We start from the raw sequence: 19,153 nt of genomic DNA, 5'->3' as shown, positions 1-19,153 counted from the left end.
TGTTCATCTCCCTGTGAGCCCTCAGCTCCTCCTGAAGCTCCTGAACTGTCAACGGGAGCTGCTGTGAAGAGAAGGAAAGTTTGATGCGCCCATTCATTCGATGAGCACACAAACATACCGCACAAACATAGACAATCAAAGATCCACAACCACATGATGAAACATATTTATTTTTAAATGTATATATATCTTTGGATACATAAAACAGACCTTGATTCTTCTGATATCCCCATGCTGCAGCAGAGAGGTGTGACATAAGAAAGACACATACACACATGCATAAAGCCAAGATGTAAAGAGCAGACAGAAAAAATATACATAATTTAAATATCAAACCATTGTGTAAATTACCTCATTCTCTTCAGTTTTTTTAAGTTGTAACGGGATGGTCATATATTTTAGCCACAAGGGGGCGACATCTCCTCAATACACAAGGAGTTTCCTCTTTAGAGAATTGCAATGGAAAAGGGACTTGGGGTAAATTTGCAATGAGATGAACAGTACTAATGGGAATATTGAATATTACTTTTGGGGGCCCAGTTGACCCAATCAATTATCAATGCTCATCAGTGTAAGAATACTTTTGGAAAAGTTTAATGATGCACTGACTGACTTGTTTTTCAATGCATCTATTGATTGAAGAAGATTACTAAGTGACAAAATTGGGCTCCAGCAGAGATTAACACATTTTGCTCAATATTCCTGCTTTGCTGCATGCTGCAGTGCAAAGACGAGAGATGAGATGAGTTATTTTTATCTCTACTGAAAGGCCTGTGCTTGATACTAGAGACACAGAGCAGTGTGGCTGTTTAACTGGGCATGGTAAGAGTGCATAGAAACATAGAAAGTCAAAGATTCAATGAAAAAACTTAAAACACAAGTTAAATTACTAATCTTTTCATCTGTGTGTAAAGATATTACTGATTTTTCCTCAAATATCCTCTGCTTGAGTCCGGAAGGCGGGAAGCGCCAAGGACACAGAATTGGGAGAAGGGTGAACATGGATAATCAATGCAACAAGCTAGCCCTGAAGATCAAGTCCCACACACACACACACACACACACACACACACACACACACACAACAAACAGATGGTTGGCGGACAGCTCTGGTCACTGCATTGCAGCCCAGAGAAAAGGTGACATTCCTTATGCTAATGATAAAGTTCTCTTGTCAGACCGAACTCCTCCCCAAGTGTCTCGAAGGGCAAGAAAAACATGGGGGAAAATAAAAAGAAGAAGAAAAAAGAGAGGAGAAACGTGATAATCTGAAAGGAGAGCTGGGGGATAGAAATGAAAAGTGACAGCAGATAAGAGTTAGAGCAGCATCTTCTGCAAGAGGCAAAGCTATGCCTCCCTGTAAAAATAAACTAATGAATATAAGACCATCTCTGTCTCTTTTCTTATTAAATATGGTAAGATTGCAAACACTTTAAAAGATAGTCAAATTTGAGAAAAAGAAAAACATGGTTGACGCTACGGCCAAATTCGAGTTCCTGTTTGTGTGTTTCCCATGTTTGCCTGAACCTAATTTAATTCTGTGCTTTGCTCGTGCCTCATCTTCACCGTACCAAATCTCCAATTAAACTGCTGTGAACTATTGCAAACCTCTCGTCAAATTCCTGATTTTCATTCCACCCATAATCTTGCACATTTCAAATGGATTGCCAATTTCAAACACATTAATGAAATTAATTAATTCTGATTCCAGTGGCCTAATATACTCTTAAAAAATAAGGTACATAAGGGTTATGTGATCATAAATCTACAGGTATGGCACAGTAAGTGGTTTCAGTAAATGAAGGTAAAAGGAGAAAAGGGTCAAGGTAAAAAAAGACACGACAAGGGGAGCCGAACACAAAAAATACATCCATCTATCACATCCATCTATCACAGACAGGGCCACGTCTGGACCGGCCTGTTGACTCGTAGCATTGACTGTCCTGCTCCATTTAAATGCCATATAATTTCAGTGGTCCAGCAGTAGATCAGTGAAAAACCACATTTGTTGTCTCTAGGTCTTACTGAAATCCCTCTGGCAGGTTTGTGGGTGATAGAATAGTGTGTGTATCTTTTTGTGTATCTGTATATGAGTTGTGTGTGCAAGTGTCCTTCTTTTCAAGAGGACAGCGCTTAATGGTAAACGCAGATCTTCATATAATTTTGCATATAGTTTTATTTTGGTAAAAGAGGCAAAGTTAACTTTACAACTTTCTGTTTCCTTTTTGTCTTCAAATGAAAAGTGTGTGCGTGTGCTTGTGTGAGTCCACATCGTCACTGTATGACAATGTGAGATGAAAAAGCTATAAATACAAATGCAGAGGTGGCTCCTTGGTTACAAGAGTCTGATGGAAGAGTGTGCATGCAATTAAAGTTGTTGCTTGTCCGTGTGAGAGAGATGAGGAGCAAAAGGCAGCTATGAAGAGATTCCACAGAAGCCAAACAAGCTGCACAGTGTGAAAGTGTCTCACGACAGGAGGAAATGTAGTGTGAAGTTTTCCCTCTAGAGAAACACTGGGAGATTTTTTTTTAACCAGCAGACGTGCAAGGAAGTAATATACCACAGAGGCAAGTGGAGAAACAGAATGCCAGCGAGGTAGAAAAGAGGAAGGCAGAGAAAGAAAGACGATACACACAGTATGACAGACAGATGGATGACGCCTCAGACTGAGCGGGCCAGACTCCAGGGAGAGGTCGCACAGGACACACGTGGTGCACCATCCCTTCAGGGGGGGCTGTGAGCTTCTTCAGAGTCGAACATTTTAGAATGGCTGCCGCCAGAGCACGTTCCCATGGAAACACAGAAAGCGCTGAGACTGGCGAGCATCTTTAAAACTGAACTACACAGAAACCTTTCTTTGCAACCTTGAAGACGGGGACAAAGGGGTACGGTGTGGACAAAAAAAAAGTCTGCGTGAGAGGACAAATCAAAGAGTTTCATTTCAAAAAGTGACATTTTCACCGTTCAAAGATGTCGCTCTCTTCTCTCGTGACTCACTGTTTCACACTGAAGTTGTTGAGTGTTGGATGAAAGTGTTTGTGTTTTGTTTTTACGAATTTATATAATTTTTGTCATCAACGTGGACGTAAAGCATTTTTGAAACAAACTCTTCAAATTGTACATTTCCTCACCTGCAAATCCTCCTGGTTGGTCCTGTGTTGGTCCTTCAGCGCCACGGCCCTCACTCCCTCCTCCCGCCTAACCCCCTTGTCTCTCTTCACATCAGGGCTCCAGAAGTTGACGCTGTTCACGCTGGGGCCTGTCCTTCCATCCCTCCCTCCGTCCAGCTCTCTCCTCAGGCTGTCATTCTCCCTCTGCAGCTCCCTCAGCTGATTCTGGAGATCGAACGAGGAGGCCTCTCCCTGTCCGGCAGAATCCAGTGTCTGTGGGTGTCTCCCAGACTGCCGCCTTAGACTGGCGGTCCCTGCAGAGAGCAGGGTTTGATCTCCATAGGGGTCCGATGGGTGATGCAGCCCAGAGGAGGTGATGTTTGGGCTACTACCCATGGCTGTCGTCCGGCCGGTGTAGGAGGAGCGACTGGTGCTCCTGCCCAGCGTCATGGTACCTTTGGGGTACCCGCCTGAGGGCTCCAAGGAATCCCGCCCACTGGGGTACATGGTGCCGGAAGTGGCATAGGCGGCACTCAAAGACTGGATATTCTCCATAGACAGGGTTTTACCCCCTGGTGCTGTCGCTGAACCATGAGCGGCGGCTCCTTTGTCTGCTGCTATGGCAGGTTTGCTCTTTGAACCAGGCCTCGACACCAACCGCTGACCTCCCGCCAATTTAGATGCCGGTGCAGGCGCACCTCCTGACACGGAACCGGGTTCTAGACCCGAGCGGCAGCCTGGTACTGAGCTCACCGCCTGTTTGCCTTTCCCCTGTTTCGGGGACCTTGAGAAACGTGGATGAGGCGTGCTGGCCTCACTACTCTTTAGGCCAGACAGCTTGCTCTGTGCTGGCTTGGCTCTAATATTTAAAGGCATTTTTTTTTTATATGGCAAAAGTGAACCTCTTAAAGGAATCTGTCAAGGTTGGGGATATTTTCATAACAAGGTTTTGAATTAAGGCCACCTCTCAGCCTCCTAGTTTTCACCTGTCCATCCCTGATTGCTTAGGGCTTGAGGCTGAGTCTTATTAAGTCCTATTGGAAGAAGGCGGCAGTGACAGTTGGCTTCAGGGCTCCCAGACACAGAGGCCAGTGGCTTTGAGATTTCAGCTACAGTGCAGGACATCATGGATTCTAGACAGGTAAAAACAAGACAAACATCAGAAGAAAGACCAACCATATAACAGTATTTTGAAATTGCTAATATGCATGTATCATTACAGAGTTCACCTTTTCAATATTCCCTATTAGTCTTTGGAAATTAAACAAATATGTTTGTATTACTTTTGATTAAAAATGCAAATAATGGCCACCTCGTTTTAATTCATTGTGTTGTCTCTCAAAGTCTGATATCACCAAAACTCAAAAGCTAATTTTGCATTTGTTTACATACTATTGTAAAAACTAGTGGAATCACATTAATATAAGACTAAATCCTGATCTACATTTTAAAATATTTTATTTTTTATGAGTGTCTCTTTTCATTCCTCGATGACCGCTATGAAAAATTGTGTGACCAGCAGCCACATCATGAGCCACAAATGTTTCTTTTAGACACAATGATGCCTGGATATATCTGTAAGAGATTCCCAAAATACCAAGCATAGCCACAGTCTCCACAGTAGAAAATGAAAAAAAAACAAGCGGAGTGTGTCCAACAGGCAACTCCAGCACCATGGACAGCACTAAATGAAATAAAAAATGATTCTGCTGCCGGTCTAAAGGAAATGGGGGAGATGGAAGACCAACTATTATCTACCATCCCCCAAGGGCACTTGCAAATTCATCATCACACTTTATCAGGCTGTAGACATCTCATTACCTTAGGCTTCAACTAAAAAGTAGAGGACAAAAATAGGCCACTTGGACTTTGGTTGTATCATAATTGGAAGGTACAGCACGTTAAATTGATGCCCATTTTAGGACAACATCAGGATATAATATATATTATCTATATGAAATGGCATTAGGTCCTTTGTTGTCTTTGAGTATAGGAAAAAGCCATACATTAATAGAAGTATAGATTAAAAAAAAATGTGCTCGGGGAATCAAAGTAAGCACAACCTAGTCTGTGATAGACCAGATATTAGAGACTCTGCAAAGCAGAGGCAAATCCAAATTATAATCCCTCCTCTAATCCAAGAGGATTGGGTGCTGGGAGCAACTGTACAGGAATCAACTGAGAGATTGGTTAAGTCTGCTTGTCAGTCATAACATATCCGTCAATCCCTCATCCATCATCGTTTGAGACAATGAATTTAGCGCCGTGTGCCAGCAAAGAAAAAAAAAAACATCAATCCCGTGCGTAATTTCGGTGCATCCAATGGCAAATGTACACCTGAAGTGAACGTGAGGAGTTGAATACTGATCAAAACAAAACGACAAAGGATAAACGGTTTTGGACACTGCAAGCGGGTTTTTGCTTGCTACTACTAAAGCTCTGCTCATATATTGCATGACCAAGATGGAGAGATAGACCGGTGTGTAGCTGGTCTGTCTCGATGCGCCAAATTTTACGCAGCTGTCGCCCATACGCCCGTCACGCCCAACCATATACTAACGAGGGGGAACCATCCGAGAAAGAAGATGCAAAAAAATGAAATACCCAAAGTAGGTAACCCCTCACGCCAGCGCGGGTCCCCGATCGAGCCTCTGCACTTACTTCGTAGTTGGCAGCCAGCTGTTGCCGCGAAGAGAAAAGTCGAGTCGCCGCCCAAACTGCCACGGCAATAGTAGTCGCTAGTGTGCAGGACGACGATGCGCTGTCCACGCGATCCCCTCCCGTGGGGCTCACCACGCTGCCACCCTATAACGCACAAACTTCCCAATCCCGCCTCGCGACATGTCCGGCCGGGGAGCGTGTGAACCGCGCAGCCCCCGGACACTGACGGCCGAATAACTCTACTACGACCACGGCGTGACGACGGGGGATTAGTTTCTTGCTCATATGCACACGGCTACATGAGTTCGAGCCGGTGCCTTACATAATAATTTAATCTGCACACAAACCGAAAGCGCACGGTTTCATTGGTTCAAACGAAAGGCCAGCGGCAAACGATGGCCCCGTGGGGTCCAGGTGTGCACCATACTTGTGCGCCCCCCCCCCCCCCCCCCCCGGCCGGCCGGCCGCGTCGCCGTGAAGTGTCAGCCCCGTACACAGCTGTCCGACCTCGGCGAGGTCGCGGGCTCCGTGATCTCATCGGCTTTGCTCTCTCATGACCTGTCCCGCCATCGCGTCCGCGTGGGCGCGCTCTCCCAAGCTGGCGCGTGCGCGACCGCTCGCTCCGTTTCTAATTATGCTATGACATTGTTGTGGTGACACAAAAGCTCAGTTCCAGTTTTTCACCCACATACTTCTTGAGAATTCACAGGTGACAATTCGCTCACCTCGAGAAAGAATCGGTTTCATTTCCTCCCAGCTGTTCGCCAGAGAGAAATGACACTTTGACATTGGTGGATGGTATGGTGTCAACTTGTCTATCTGTTCTTGTACTACTAATACAACTACAAATTAAATAAAGCTTCTGGAGTGAAGTTAGGTCTCTTTAAAGGTTTATTTGAATGGTCCAATATCAAAGTATCATCATGTACAATGCCCATACATTAAGTTAACCGTGCTTTACCTTTTTCAGACTTCATACTCAAGTTCTCTGAAGACAAGGACTAACTCAAAAACGACAGTAAATAAAATCGGGATGGAAAACAAAGAACACACGACGATGTCAAATATATAAAAAGTACAATATCAATTAAATCACCCTACAGATAAATCAACAGAGCACAAAAGCTGCTACGATTTAATCAATTGTGTAAATTAACATATTAAAAACATTAATCAAGTATCATTGTGTGTGTGTGTGTGTGTGTGTGTGTGTGTGTGTGTGTGTGTCACATCATCAATAACTTTCCACCAACGTGCTCTCCATCATATAAAACTTTCACTCATGTTGTTGTCATATAATTTGAGGTTATCCGACGACAACGCCATTCTCATTCGATTCCAGAAAAGGGGTTGAGCCTTTGGGTTTCTCGGCCAGGTTAACACAGACTTTCTGCACAACCTCTTCCTCAGCTGAAGGTACTTCAATTTGGGAAACATCTCATCCAACAGAACCAGCACAGCTGCATCCATCTTGTTTGGATAAAATCAGAGGTAATTTTGTGTTGTGAAAACAGAAGTGGCGATATTGACATCCCACAAAATGCACATAAAAGTGAAGTAGAATTTCACTGACCTTCTCATCCAGGAGCCGCTGTTGAACCATGTAGAACGCCTGGCGGATCACGCCGTTCGCCGTCTCGCCACTATTCAAACAGCTGGACAGCACAAACACCGTCTTCACACTGTTGTAGACAGCACTGTGTAGATTCTCAATACATGAAAGGCCTGGAGTCCAGTCCCTCTCTTCCAAACAGAGGCAAAATCTCCTTGGACCAAAGTTCTCCAGGTTGACAGTTAACTCGTTGTAGACCCAATCCCTCACGGCCTGGTTTGTGGTGTCAAACACCACAAAGGCATCGTAGTGATTATGTGAATCAGAGCCTGCCAACTGGGAATACCCTTTATGTCCTGCCCAAAGCACCTGTATGCAATACCACATGTCCCAGCCATAGAGGTGCTTCAGTAGGGGCAGAGCAGTGATTGTCAGAGCCAAGAAAGAACAGACGAGGAAAGCTAAGCTACCATATACATCCTGGCAGGATTTCTGATCCATAGAGAGTATACTCTGACCCTGTTTGGACTCTGGATATTCACAATGTATGCGTGTGGTGAGATGAGGAATGTTTACTGGAGTAGTGCTCAAGAAGTCTGCAAACCAAGATGTAGAACAATCACATTTAAAGGGGTTGGCATGCAGGGTGAGTATTTTGAGGGCACTACCATTTTTAAAAGGGGTAGGTACATACTGATGGTCCAACTCTTTGATCTGATTGTTGCTGAGATACAGATATTGCATTGATTTTGCCTTTCTGAAGAAATTCTCAGGAATAACACTAAAGCGATTGTGACTGAGGTCCAAGAGAGAAAAATTGGCTCCGAATTCTATGACTCTATAAGGTAAATAGTAAAGATAATTTTGACTGAGGTTCAGGTGACACAAGTTGCTGAGTGCCGACATGTTCTGCCATGGAAAATAGTTCAGCAGATTGTTGCTGATGCTGAGGGATTCAATGCTTGCTGGGAGGTGACACAGTACGTCCGGTGTGATTGAGGTCAGATCGTTGTCAGAGATGTCCAGGTAGATGAGGTTTGTCAGGTTTTGGAAGAATTTAGTGTACTGGTTGTTGCCAGATTCCCACATAATGTTAAGGTGATTTCCATAGAAGTAGAGGTACTTTACTGAGCTGCTGATCAGCATTTGATCTATTCTCATTCCAATGCCATTGTTTGCGAGACTTAGGACTTCCAAGTTAGTCAGATTTTGAAGAAACTCGAAACGATGGCCCATGCCCCTCATTCTGAAGTGAAAATCGTTGTTACTAACATCTAATACCTTCAGAGTAGTTTTAAGCTCACTGAACGCATCTGTATAATAAAGATCAAACCTATTGTATGACAAATTTAGAAAAACTAAATTTTTTGTGCTACTAAATTGTCCTCTCCTCAATGCCTGGTTCATGTAATTAAAGGAAAGGTCTAAACAAACAGCATTCTCCATGCCTAGAAACACATGTTTGTTAAGAGACAGAATGTCATTTTGAGACAGGTCAAACGTTAAATTATTTTGGCAGAAATAGGTTCTAAAATCCCATAGTGATGGAAATGGTGACACGTTGTCCTTTAGCGTTTCCAGCAACTTTGATTGGTTGGGTTCCCATATCCCATCTCCTGATGTGACTTCGCGATCAACTACAATAATGGGTTGGTCACAGAAATCATTCGTGTACAAATTCTGGTTCTGACATCTATGTTGTGCCAAAATTTCAGATGATGGACAAGGAAGGAAAGAAAGCATGTTTTGGGAGAGGTCAATTTCAATTAGAGATGGTAACTGTTTCAGAGCTGTCAAGTTACAATTTCTAATGAAGTTCATTCTCAGCTCTAGTGTTTTTAAATGTCTGAGTTTGGACAGAACACTAAGGCTCTGAGGGGAAAGACTGTGGAAAAAGTTACCACTGAGGAGGAGCTGTTGTAGACCAGATATATTGCCAATATGTGATGAAAGACTAAGTTCCTGGAATGTCTTCAGCGGTTCATAGTTGTAGATTAGACTCATCCAAGTGAGGCCCCTCAGCTCTGTGAAGAAGGTGCCATTTTGTATAGCATATGCCAGGAGGTTGTCAGAGAGGTCCAGTTTCTTTAAATTAGTCAAAGGTCTGAAAAGGCCCTCTGGGAAGGTTTTTAAAGAGTTGCCCCTCAAGCTTAGGAAGGTGATCGAGCTGTTCTCAGCATAGAATGAGTTTGGATGGAGGTAAAGAGAGTGATTATTAGGGCAAGGAAAACAGGGCCTCGATGCATGGTCACAACGCTGGCAGTTCCACTCCAAATTCAATTTTTTGAGCATGGTCAGGTTCGCAAATGCTCCGTCTGAGACTACTGTGATTCTATTCTCTCTTAAATCCAGACTCTCCAGTGAGGGTGGCAGTCCATTGGGGACAGCTGTCAAGTTATTATGCCCTAACGTAAGCGTTTTGAGATTACGGAGCTCTCTGAAAACCCTCTCACTGATGTAAAAAGACTGGTTGCAAGGGTTTGCATAAAAGCAGTTCTTGGTGAGGAAGAGCATTTCAAGATTTGGAGTGTTTAAAGGGTCTGTAATGTGGAAGATGCAATTGTTCTGTAGATCGAGAACCCTCAGGGTTTCAGGTAACCAGGGTATGGAGGTGAGGCTATTTCCAGATAGGTACAGTGATTGAAGACTAAGTAGACTTTTGAAGGCGTGAGGGTGGATCTTCATTTTGCATGACTGGTCCTTTATGGCTCTCAGTTGACCTGGTTGACAATTCCCCATTATTTTCAGAGTGAGAAGGTTTGGCACATCTGCAAAAGCATGCTGCCCAACTTGCCGTATCTTCGTCCGACTTAAATTGAGTGACACCACTGTGGTAGACGTGATGACTGGGATATTCCTGATTGGTCTCTCGTAGCAGTCTACCGTGGTGACGTTCTCATCCGTCTCACATGGGAAGAATTTGATATTTCGGGTCCTCGCGAATGGAAGAAGCTGACAAATGATGAGGATATTTCTCAACATAGCCTGAGATAAAACAAGAAACCAAATTCATCTCATTTTTTTACCATGGCTTTTCTTTTCTTTCATTTTTTACATTTTATTATACGCTCCACAGTTCATTCTGTCATTCAAAAAATAGCACCCTATGCATCCTAGAGTTGAAGTGGCTTCAAAAAACTGAATGAAATCACTTTGGCTTATTCAAGCCTTTCCAGCCAGACATTTTTGTCACATGTATATAACAAAAGTGTAAACAATTTAAATAAATCTTACTTACCATTGCAGGTAGAGCGCATATAAAATTCAAACCAGGAGGCAGAACAAGCAGCTGCCAACAGGACAGATTACAAACGGTATTTAAAAGTCTATGCAGTGACAAGGAAGAGGATATATTCATGCAGAACTGAAAGCAAGCGGTCCACATTCGTCAACCTGATGATCCTGTGACCAAGGTCAAATTTATTATTGGCATAACATAACCTGAAGGATCTACTCCTTTTTGTAAATGAATGTATAATGAAACAATATACCACTTCAAAAATCATTCTATCCAAGATTCGTCCGACATCGATATTATTTTCACATCACTTTATTAAGTGCACTGATTCATGAAATACAGGGAGACCAAGTGATTTTTGATAAGCAGAGAACAACCGGATTATTAAATTGGAACCTCGAACACTGAAGCCCTGACTGTAGAAAAACAGTGTCAATAAAAATTGCAGAATCAAAAGTGCCAATAACTGCTAGTATTCATGTACTGAGTTAAAACTATTATTTCCCCATTAAGAAAGTAATTGTGTTGTGGCAATGACCATAGCCCCAGATAGATTACAAGTAAAGTACAGACACATTAAGTGTGTTCGGGTTTGACAGCATATTAAGAGCTTTGGCTTTGGATTGGACCTCACACCGTCTTCAAGCAAATGCATAATATCCTTTACATACAGCAGTGCCTTACCATCTTTTCAGCAACAGCAGCATTAGCACGCTACCATGTATTTGCATTATATTTATGATCACTGGGTCAAGTGTTGAATAATCCACAGAGTGGTGTTCATAAAGCCATCAGACTCAGCATCCACCTTGGAGAGAGCGTGGTTATTCCCTGGGTACCACAATAACCTAAACGACACATGTGAGAGCAATAGTGAAAGAACAATAAATAACCCTATCATGCAGTGCAAACATCTGACATAACCAGTGACACATGGACAAGCTGCTTACCGGACTGGAAACTGCTTTGCTTTCAGTGCTCTGTAGTATTCAATTCCCTGCTTGTTAGGTACACGCTTGTCATCTTCCCCTAAGACAAGTAGAACAGGTGTCTGTACCTAAATAAGGGATAAACTTTAGTCAGTATATTGCATAACAGCACCAATAAATTCACATGCACACAGTCAAGACACATACGCAGAAATCCTTACCTGTGCAACATGTTTAATGGGGGACTTGCTCAGCATCTGTTCCCAAACAGTTGGGTCGGGTAAACAGTCCATGTTGTAGTTGTTGCCGATCACAGACATGCACCTAGTGAAACATCAATCCAGGAAGATATAAAGTCACTGAATGAAAAAAAAATTAAGATAAAAAAAATTTAAAAAAATTAAAAAGTGAGTTGGGAGGGGGGAAATGTGGGCAAGAGTGCGGGAATGCGCATGTCGAGATGTACCAGTCTGGTATGTCAGTGCTGCCAATCATCGAGGCCAAGTTGATGACAGGGTTGCAAGCCACGCAGGCCTTGTAGAATCCTGGGTACTGGCCAATCAGATGGCAGGCCAGGAAACCACCATGGGAGCCTCCTGACACTGCCACCTTCTGCGTGTCAAAGTTGCCACGTTTCAGAACACTTTCAACGGCAAACTGGTTGGAATAAACACACGGGAAAAACTTTAAGAGCACATGTGAAGGACACATGAATGTGTACTGCGGAGACTAACGACAGTAAAAACAAAGATATCACCGTAAACAAACGTGCAAAGTCATATTTACAAGTAGGAGCAGATGATCCTTTCAGAACTAATCACTGACTTTATAAATAAAGCGCTTTATAGTAAAACACGCGAGAACGTTCAATCTTTTAAAACAAGAGTTTGCCTGAGGAGATCTTTTACATGCACAAAAAAAGCTAAATGAGTCACTAAATGAAAGGGAAAACCCCCAAAATCTATTTTTTCCCCGTTCTTACTTGAACATCTTTGACGTCCTGGTTGCCAACATTGCCACATAGTGAGAGGATGTTGTCTTGGCCATATCCAAGAGAGCCACGATAGTTCACTGGGAAAAAATATAAAGCAAACCAAACACACATTACCATATACGTATGTGTCATGGCAAGATATTATATCCTTGTAGAGATCAACACACATTAAAGCTGACAGGACTAGTTCTGCTCAGTAATCAACAGCAGGATAAACATTGGATATACTAAGCAGTTACAACTTCTTCATTGAAACAACTAAAGAAAAGATTTAGAGGGAACAGTAAAACTACCATTACAAAATAATTGATTTGCATAGGCATTGGTGAACCTGCACATACTGCAAGCTATAGAACAGTTCTTGAAATATAGGCTTAAGGATTCATGTTGACACGATACAAGTTTTCAACTGACCATCAACTAGAATAGTTTTGCAATGAAAGTTTTTTCTCTCTGGTAAATGTACAAGGCGACACACCAACCTATAATCGGTTTTGCTAGTGAGCATCGAGCTGCATGTTACACAAGTCTGTGAGAGGTCTTTAAACGAAGATGGGAAAAAATACTTGGTGTCTGTTATTGAGAAAATGTATATTTAACACTTATCCCAAGCAAAGTAACCAAATTATATGTCAAACTGTCTTCAGTCTACAGGCGGGAGATTGTGAGCCTTTCTCATAATCTTTTACACGTAGAGTATTATTCTATCACTGGAGGTCTGTCCTCTGAGCAGGTGTCACAAATGAACTCACCCAGTAATATAGCAAAGCCCATCCGGCACAGCACAGACGAGGACAGACGCCACTCAGCAACAATCACTGAATGTGGACCCCCTAATGGAAAAAAAGGTATGTACAAAACAGATTGAGAGTTTGTATTGAAGGAGATATAGTATGGTCATATGCAGGTTCATTATTTTAGTTATTAGTTATTATTTGAAAAGGTTTACATGCTCTGATGTTCAATAATCACATCAGTTTTCACCTTTTTTATTTGCAGACATTTTACATACACAAAAAACCTAAAAAAAAAAAAAGAACGAAAAAAACTGAAAAAGCACAATATGTCTATGTGTCTTTGTTACTTCTGTGGCATGAACACCAGAAACCAATTTACACCAGGCATTAGAATGTATGAAACCTATTACAGGAGTGTAAAGCTCAGTTACAAAAAGTCGTCCTTGGTTTTGAGAGTATGATTCAACATTTTGCCACTGAGGACACTATCGTCATAGCAACCACTGTTGGCTTTGCCAATCTCATGCGTAGCAGTAGCTCTCGACCCTAAAAATAAATTCAGCGTGGATTAAAAGCTCGTTTCAGATATTTTGGATCAATACAGAACAATACTACATGTAGTGGATACTGTTCAGCAATAAAAAATTAGGTAATAATGCCGACTTCAATTTTGTTTGCAATAGAAACAAGTAGCAGATAGAGAATGAGAATAACAAACCATGAGGAATGACAATGAGAGGCAACTTCACTCCATCCTTCACCTCCTTTGGTTTGACCAACAAAGCTTCAAAATCAAGGCCAGCTAGAATATAGAAAAATAAATTAGTCCTGTTAATAATTCTGCAATAAAAATTTGACATGTCAAACTTAAAGTTTTTGTGGATTCTGTCAGAAAGCAATTATCCAACTCTGATTATTTTTAGGCAACAGATAGTAGGGGCATTGTGTGAGACTGTGGTGCATGTAGACGCATTTCTCACATATTCTGTACCCTTCATATATGTGAAAACATAGAGTAGACAAAACTAACTGCATCCACCAGACAATTTGAGGAAAGAAAGGTAGTATTCAGTCATCATGACTGTCCAAAAACTACTAAAAACAAAGAAATTGTAGTCTTACGGTATTGACTGTTATCTTCCTCTGGGGGAGGGTTGAAAGTCAAGATCTGGCATTGAATATCTGGCAACACCTGAGAGTCTTCCAAAGTAACCCACCCCACTTCCTCCTGAGAATCCCTGGCCGGAAGGAAACCAACCCTCTGGACAAATTACAATACAGTAAGTGACAATGTAGATTTTCAAACTCATTCATTTTTTTTGATTGTATAGTAGAGCACCCAAACATCATTTCAAAATGTCCTTAATGTAACAGCATACTAAATATATATATACTATTGATCAAAATATGAATACTCAAACAAAGACACTTCTTGATGAAAACACTGATCCTACCAGACTTGGAGGGGAGTTAGGAGAAGAGCAGCTGACGACCATCAGATCTCTCACGATGTTCAGCAGACACCAGCTCCCAGCATCACACTCTGCAGACAAACAAAGATCGTCATCAAACCCAACCCCAGAGAACAGCTGTTAGACACAAATCAGCTGTTAGGAGCACTGAAACATCAGTAAACTAAACTGTGTAGACCCCAGGTTTGAGTGACACCAAGGCTCATGTGTCCAGTGACTCACTTGAAGTCAGAGAGGTGACACTCCCAGTACCAATATCCACCATCAATAGATCCTACAAGAGAGACAATAAGCGATTTATTTCCAGGTAAGAGATTCTTACAAAGCAAAATATAAATTCATGAGATTTTTATTATTTCATAACAAGCCATTTCCAAGTAGTTGACTGTACCTTGCGGCTGCGCTGAGGACAAGCGACAATAATGCGCTGACTGTCAGCTGACCAGCATTGAGGGGACAACTGAGAGCTGTAGATACCAGTGAAGCCACCTGGAAAGCCACACAGATACAGACGGGGAAAATTTGGTTTATATAGAGTGAAAAAAAGGGGGCAAATCATCACGTGACTACCAATTATTCCTTACCTTCTCCAGGTCGCTGCACCACATCCACCACCACTGAGGTTTTCTTGGTATACCAGTCATACTAGAAATAATATGCAAGCACAAAGAACAGCATATGCATATTACAACATGTTATATGCTACAATAAATGTATGTCAACAGAATATTAAAGTACAAGTTGGGTACATTGTGTGAAGAAAAATTCATTCTAAGACTTTGTACAGCAGGGAAATGTTAACATGTCGTATGAGTAAAACAGAGGCTTCGTTCTGACTCACCATACAGAGCCTACTGCACTGCATGTGTGGCCCATAGACGGAACATTCCAAGTAGACTATTCGACACTGGTCTGGACTCAGCCTGGGGGACCAGACTGCACTGGTGCCTGATGACAGCTGCTCTGATGGCCACAACAAACAAATACACGTGAACACATCTGCAATGTTACGCAGCCGCACCAATTCCACACTAGACGAGCTGTCAGAAATAACAAATGTGTGTATGAAATTCAGTTATTAACATTGTGCAGAACGGTCATTGAACATTGTACCTTTACTTACATGGTTCATGTTTATGAAACAGGTATTGTAAAGTAAAGGAACATACAGTGACTTACCACATTTCCCACCAGTAAGATCCACATAGAATAAAGACGACCTGACAGAAAAAAAAGTGAAAACATGAATGATTTGCTGTATAAGCCTATAAGCCTCACAAAGCGAAACTTCTCACAGTCCATCTTTAATTCCCGCTCCTATCAGTGTGTATCAGTAATCACCTCCTGTTGGGGCAGTACTTGAGGCCAAGTCTGAAAGGCTCATGCCACCAGCCTACAAACACCACACCTGTGTCACCTGGAGCCCAAAATGCCTGCAGAGGCAGAGAGAGCGAGCAAGACCAGGAGAAAAAAAGAGAATGATGACACTACAAATAGACAAATGTTAAAACAAAACCACTCCTGATTGTACAAACCTGTCCAGGAGAGATACTTTCAGGCACACCTTCCAGCACAGAGACGTTGTCGCCCTCGATGTCCAGAACACAGAGCACTGGACAGTTCTTACTAACCAGTGCCTCTCCCCAGTCCTCACGGAAGACAAATTGCTCCCCCTGCAGGAATTTAAAAAACAAAACAAAGAAAGGCAAAACCATGACTTCTTTAGCTAGAGAAAAATGTAACCCAAAAATGTCAAATTAAACCTTTGAAGAGTGGAAAATGTTTTGATTTTATAGTATTAATTTCAATCACTTTTAGAGCCTCCTTTTTCTCCACTCTCATGGTCTCCTCCTCGTCCCCAATAGAAGACAGCTCCGGTGACTCAGTCTACAAACAGAAAAGGACATACAGAAAAAAAAATTATAACCTTTACATTATACTAATTATATTTAAAGTTCCTCTGAGCTATGGTAAATGGAGAATCAACACTAAATCTCACATAGATTGGCAGACAACATGTTCCACTGTTCTTATGTCCATATCTGAAAAAGGCTGAAGGTATTTCACTTTTTAGAAGCATTGGAAAATACCTTGGATGCATTCAAAATGAAATCATTTTTAAAATGCAAAATACTGTATGTAGTGTTCTATTGTCTCTCTCAATGGCATGCCACAGCCATATATTTAATTGTTTGTTGAGTCTTAATCTGCTGAAGCCATCAGTCCACTGCCTTAGTAATTGAATGAATTCTATATAATCAATAACCACGGGTTTACTTTAAAAAGTTTATCAGGCTTTGAGCAGTGCTGAATCCGACATTGGCATTGTCACAAGGGAAAATCAACATGGCCTGAAAGTCTCAAATATAGAGCAGTGCAGCCCTATGCGACGCATGTTGATTTAATCCAAAAGCCAGTTTTACAGACATACCTGAAAGAAGGATTCTGCCTTTGGTCTTTTTCTCTCTGCCACGTACAAGAGGTGGGTCTCAGAGTGGGACCAAACCAAGCAGCCAAACTGCTCTAAAGAAGCGATAACAGTGGGATTAACACATGCACTGGAACAGGTCAATTGAAAAGTTTCAAAGAAAAGGATTGGCTTTTCTTTTTTTTTTTTAAGTACAGTAGACACACCATCTTCATACACTTTGCCGTGCTTCTTTAAAGCCGTTAGATCGACGCTCTTCATCTTAATGTTTTTACTCCAGATCTGCAGGGTCACAAACATGGCAGGAGAAGAGTGAGGTCAAAGATCTGGGTTCAAAATGCAAAGTTTAAAGAAGTTTTTAACACAGGCTGCGTGTGGTACATGCAGCAGATCATAGATACTATTGATCACCGGGTGAAAGAAAAAAGTAAAGTGGAACAAAGACTTTTAGGAGAGTGGCGCCGAGTGTGAATGAGAAAGACAGACACTCACCTCCAGAAACTGCTTGTCCTCCCCTTTGACTGAACACTCCCTGACAACGGCCTTCATGTCACCCGAAGGGGAATCCTTACTTATCAGCCTGTGGGGGGGGGGGGGGGGGGGGGGGGGGGGGGGGACGACATTGATGGGACGCTGCTCACAGCCCTGGGTCAAGGGGAACGTTATTTAAAATGTGTACGTACTCTCCTTTGATCTCGGTGCAGTTTCCTGAGGTCCCGGCGAAGACCACGGACTTCTCATCGTGGAAGACAATGTACTGTCGGCAAAACTTGACATTGTCGTTCCTCCCCAGGTCACGCTGGCTCCATTCTGCAGGAAGAAACGTGTACAAACTGCTGAACGCGTTCAAAAGAACACAGAGGCCTGGGCATCTTCAGTGTGTGTGTGTGTGTGTGTGTGTGTGTGTGTGTGTATGTGTGTGTGTGTGTGTGTGTGTGTGTGTGGCACGGACACGACGCACCTGTGTAGATGTTGCTGTATTTGCCTCCGTACTGGGAGGTGATGACGGGTCCCACGTCCGCTCTGTTCAGGGAAGGGAAGAGGCTGAGTTCTCTGTAGAGCCTGGCGACTTCCTCGGGGTTGGTCATCACCTGACAACACGCAGCAGAGACACTCACAGCACGTCTCGGCGAAACAAACCGTCTCACGGCGAACAATGCCGTATTCATGTTCTAGCTAGGAAGCTAGCAAGTTTAACACACAGTCCACCGCCAACACCAGGAGTCAGTTTGACAACAAGCCCTCATTGGTTATCCGATCAACAACAACAAACAGAGCGACCACGTGAACGAGCTAGCTTATTTTCTAGCAGTGTTGGGTGGATTTAATCTGACCAGGAAGGAAGTTCCCATGAAAGCTGACAGCTAACCACCGAAAGTGACTCCGTCTGCTAGCTTGACTTGAAAGCTTGCTAACGTCAAAACAGCCGCTATCATAACAGCTGTGGCCACGTGATTAATGCAAAGTGTACACATGCGCATTTGTAGCTAATGTTGCTGTTGGTAGCTTGTGTTATACGTGAGAGTAGTCAGTTAAGTTTAGACTTACCTGTGACTCCATGATAGGAACGGTGTGTGTCGCTGCAGCAAAGTTGCCAGTCCCGTTGTAGGCACAATGGGAAAGACCCAGAGCCGTGGAGACGGAGAGTAGCGACGACGGAAGTCCGGAAATGCTTGCACGTCACGTGACTCAAGTAGACTTAAGATAGTTCCCGGAAGTTCTTGGCGCGCAATTCGATTTTCCCAATTCATTTTTAAAAAGTCAATAAATGCATCGATTTATAATATAGCAGACAGACATTCCTATGTAGTTTGTCAATACGTTTTTTTAATCATAATTAATCACTAATAATCCACTAACCTGCCTCTAATGCACAGGTTGATTTGATTCAGATGTGCCATTGCTGGGGGGGCAAAAAAGGGTCCATCGGAGTGAACGGAATTGTCGCTACTCTCTCTCTCTCTCTCTCTCTCTCTCTCTCTCTCTCTCTCTCTCTCTCTCTCTCTCTCTCTCTCTCTCTCTCTCTCTCTC

General features: G+C 42.6%; 3 protein-coding genes across 4 annotated transcripts in view; all 3 read right to left on the bottom strand.

The window, feature by feature from the left end:
- Window positions 1-6,221, bottom strand: part of LOC118317076 (ERC protein 2-like) — a 140,329-nt gene extending 134,108 nt beyond the window's left edge. Inside the window, exons 1-4 of the mRNA XM_047331126.1 lie at window positions 5,773-6,221; window positions 3,133-4,244; window positions 211-234; window positions 1-61 (exon numbers count right to left, since the gene is read on the bottom strand). The exon at window positions 1-61 is cut by the window's left edge and continues 692 nt beyond it. Coding sequence (XP_047187082.1) covers window positions 1-61; window positions 211-234; window positions 3,133-3,987 — 940 coding nt within the window. The 5' untranslated portion in view covers window positions 3,988-4,244; window positions 5,773-6,221. The remainder of the gene's footprint in view (window positions 62-210; window positions 235-3,132; window positions 4,245-5,772) is intronic.
- A 429-nt stretch (window positions 6,222-6,650) lies between these two features.
- Window positions 6,651-10,709, bottom strand: tlr9 (toll-like receptor 9). The gene is made up of 3 exons (XM_035644199.2): window positions 10,563-10,709; window positions 7,346-10,309; window positions 6,651-7,242 (listed from the first exon to the last, which is right to left on the bottom strand). Exons 1-3 carry the CDS (start codon window positions 10,707-10,709, stop codon window positions 7,036-7,038), a joined length of 3,318 nt encoding a protein of 1,105 aa, XP_035500092.2. The 3' UTR covers window positions 6,651-7,035.
- Window positions 10,710-10,858: 149 nt separating this feature from the next.
- On the bottom strand, window positions 10,859-19,045 carry apeh (acylaminoacyl-peptide hydrolase). 2 transcript variants are annotated; one of them, XM_035644201.2, is made up of 23 exons: window positions 18,671-19,045; window positions 18,084-18,213; window positions 17,806-17,932; window positions 17,615-17,702; window positions 17,329-17,404; window positions 17,126-17,217; window positions 16,507-16,581; window positions 16,230-16,367; window positions 16,036-16,127; window positions 15,874-15,914; window positions 15,536-15,657; window positions 15,279-15,339; window positions 15,086-15,183; window positions 14,917-14,968; window positions 14,677-14,765; window positions 14,345-14,483; window positions 13,941-14,024; window positions 13,238-13,318; window positions 12,474-12,562; window positions 11,958-12,148; window positions 11,713-11,815; window positions 11,513-11,619; window positions 10,859-11,410 (listed from the first exon to the last, which is right to left on the bottom strand). In XM_035644201.2, the coding sequence occupies exons 1-23, from the start codon at window positions 18,680-18,682 to the stop codon at window positions 11,305-11,307; spliced, it is 2,193 nt and encodes a 730-aa protein (XP_035500094.2). In that variant the 5' UTR covers window positions 18,683-19,045; the 3' UTR covers window positions 10,859-11,304. The 2 variants fall into 2 exon arrangements, with proteins under 2 accessions (XP_035500094.2, XP_035500093.2); XM_035644200.2 differs by lacking the exon at window positions 18,671-19,045 and having other exon boundaries at window positions 18,084-18,544.
- Window positions 19,046-19,153: the final 108 nt, after the last annotated feature.

This window comes from Scophthalmus maximus, chromosome 3 (genome assembly GCF_022379125.1).
Source record: "Scophthalmus maximus strain ysfricsl-2021 chromosome 3, ASM2237912v1, whole genome shotgun sequence".
NCBI lineage: Eukaryota > Metazoa > Chordata > Actinopteri > Pleuronectiformes > Scophthalmidae > Scophthalmus > Scophthalmus maximus.
Note: the sequence above shows the minus strand (reverse complement) of the source record. Positions and strands in the feature narration are given on the sequence as shown.

Excerpts from the sequence above, each read along its gene's own strand:
- tlr9 (XM_035644199.2), bottom strand. The coding sequence starts at position 10,709 with ATGTGGACCGCTTGCTTTCAGTTCTGCATGAATATATCCTCTTCCTTG. Across the intron at positions 10,310-10,562 it reads TATGCGCTCTACCTGCAATG|GCTATGTTGAGAAATATCCT; the intron begins GTAAGTAAGATT and ends GTTTTATCTCAG. Across the intron at positions 7,243-7,345 it reads AGCGGCTCCTGGATGAGAAG|ATGGATGCAGCTGTGCTGGT; the intron begins GTCAGTGAAATT and ends TATCCAAACAAG.
- apeh (XM_035644200.2), bottom strand. The coding sequence starts at position 18,291 with ATGAATACGGCATTGTTCGCCGTGAGACGGTTTGTTTCGCCGAGACGT. Across the intron at positions 17,405-17,614 it reads AGGACAAGCAGTTTCTGGAG|ATCTGGAGTAAAAACATTAA; the intron begins GTGAGTGTCTGT and ends GTGACCCTGCAG. Across the intron at positions 15,915-16,035 it reads AAGTACTGCCCCAACAGGAG|GTCGTCTTTATTCTATGTGG; the intron begins GTGATTACTGAT and ends TTTTTCTGTCAG.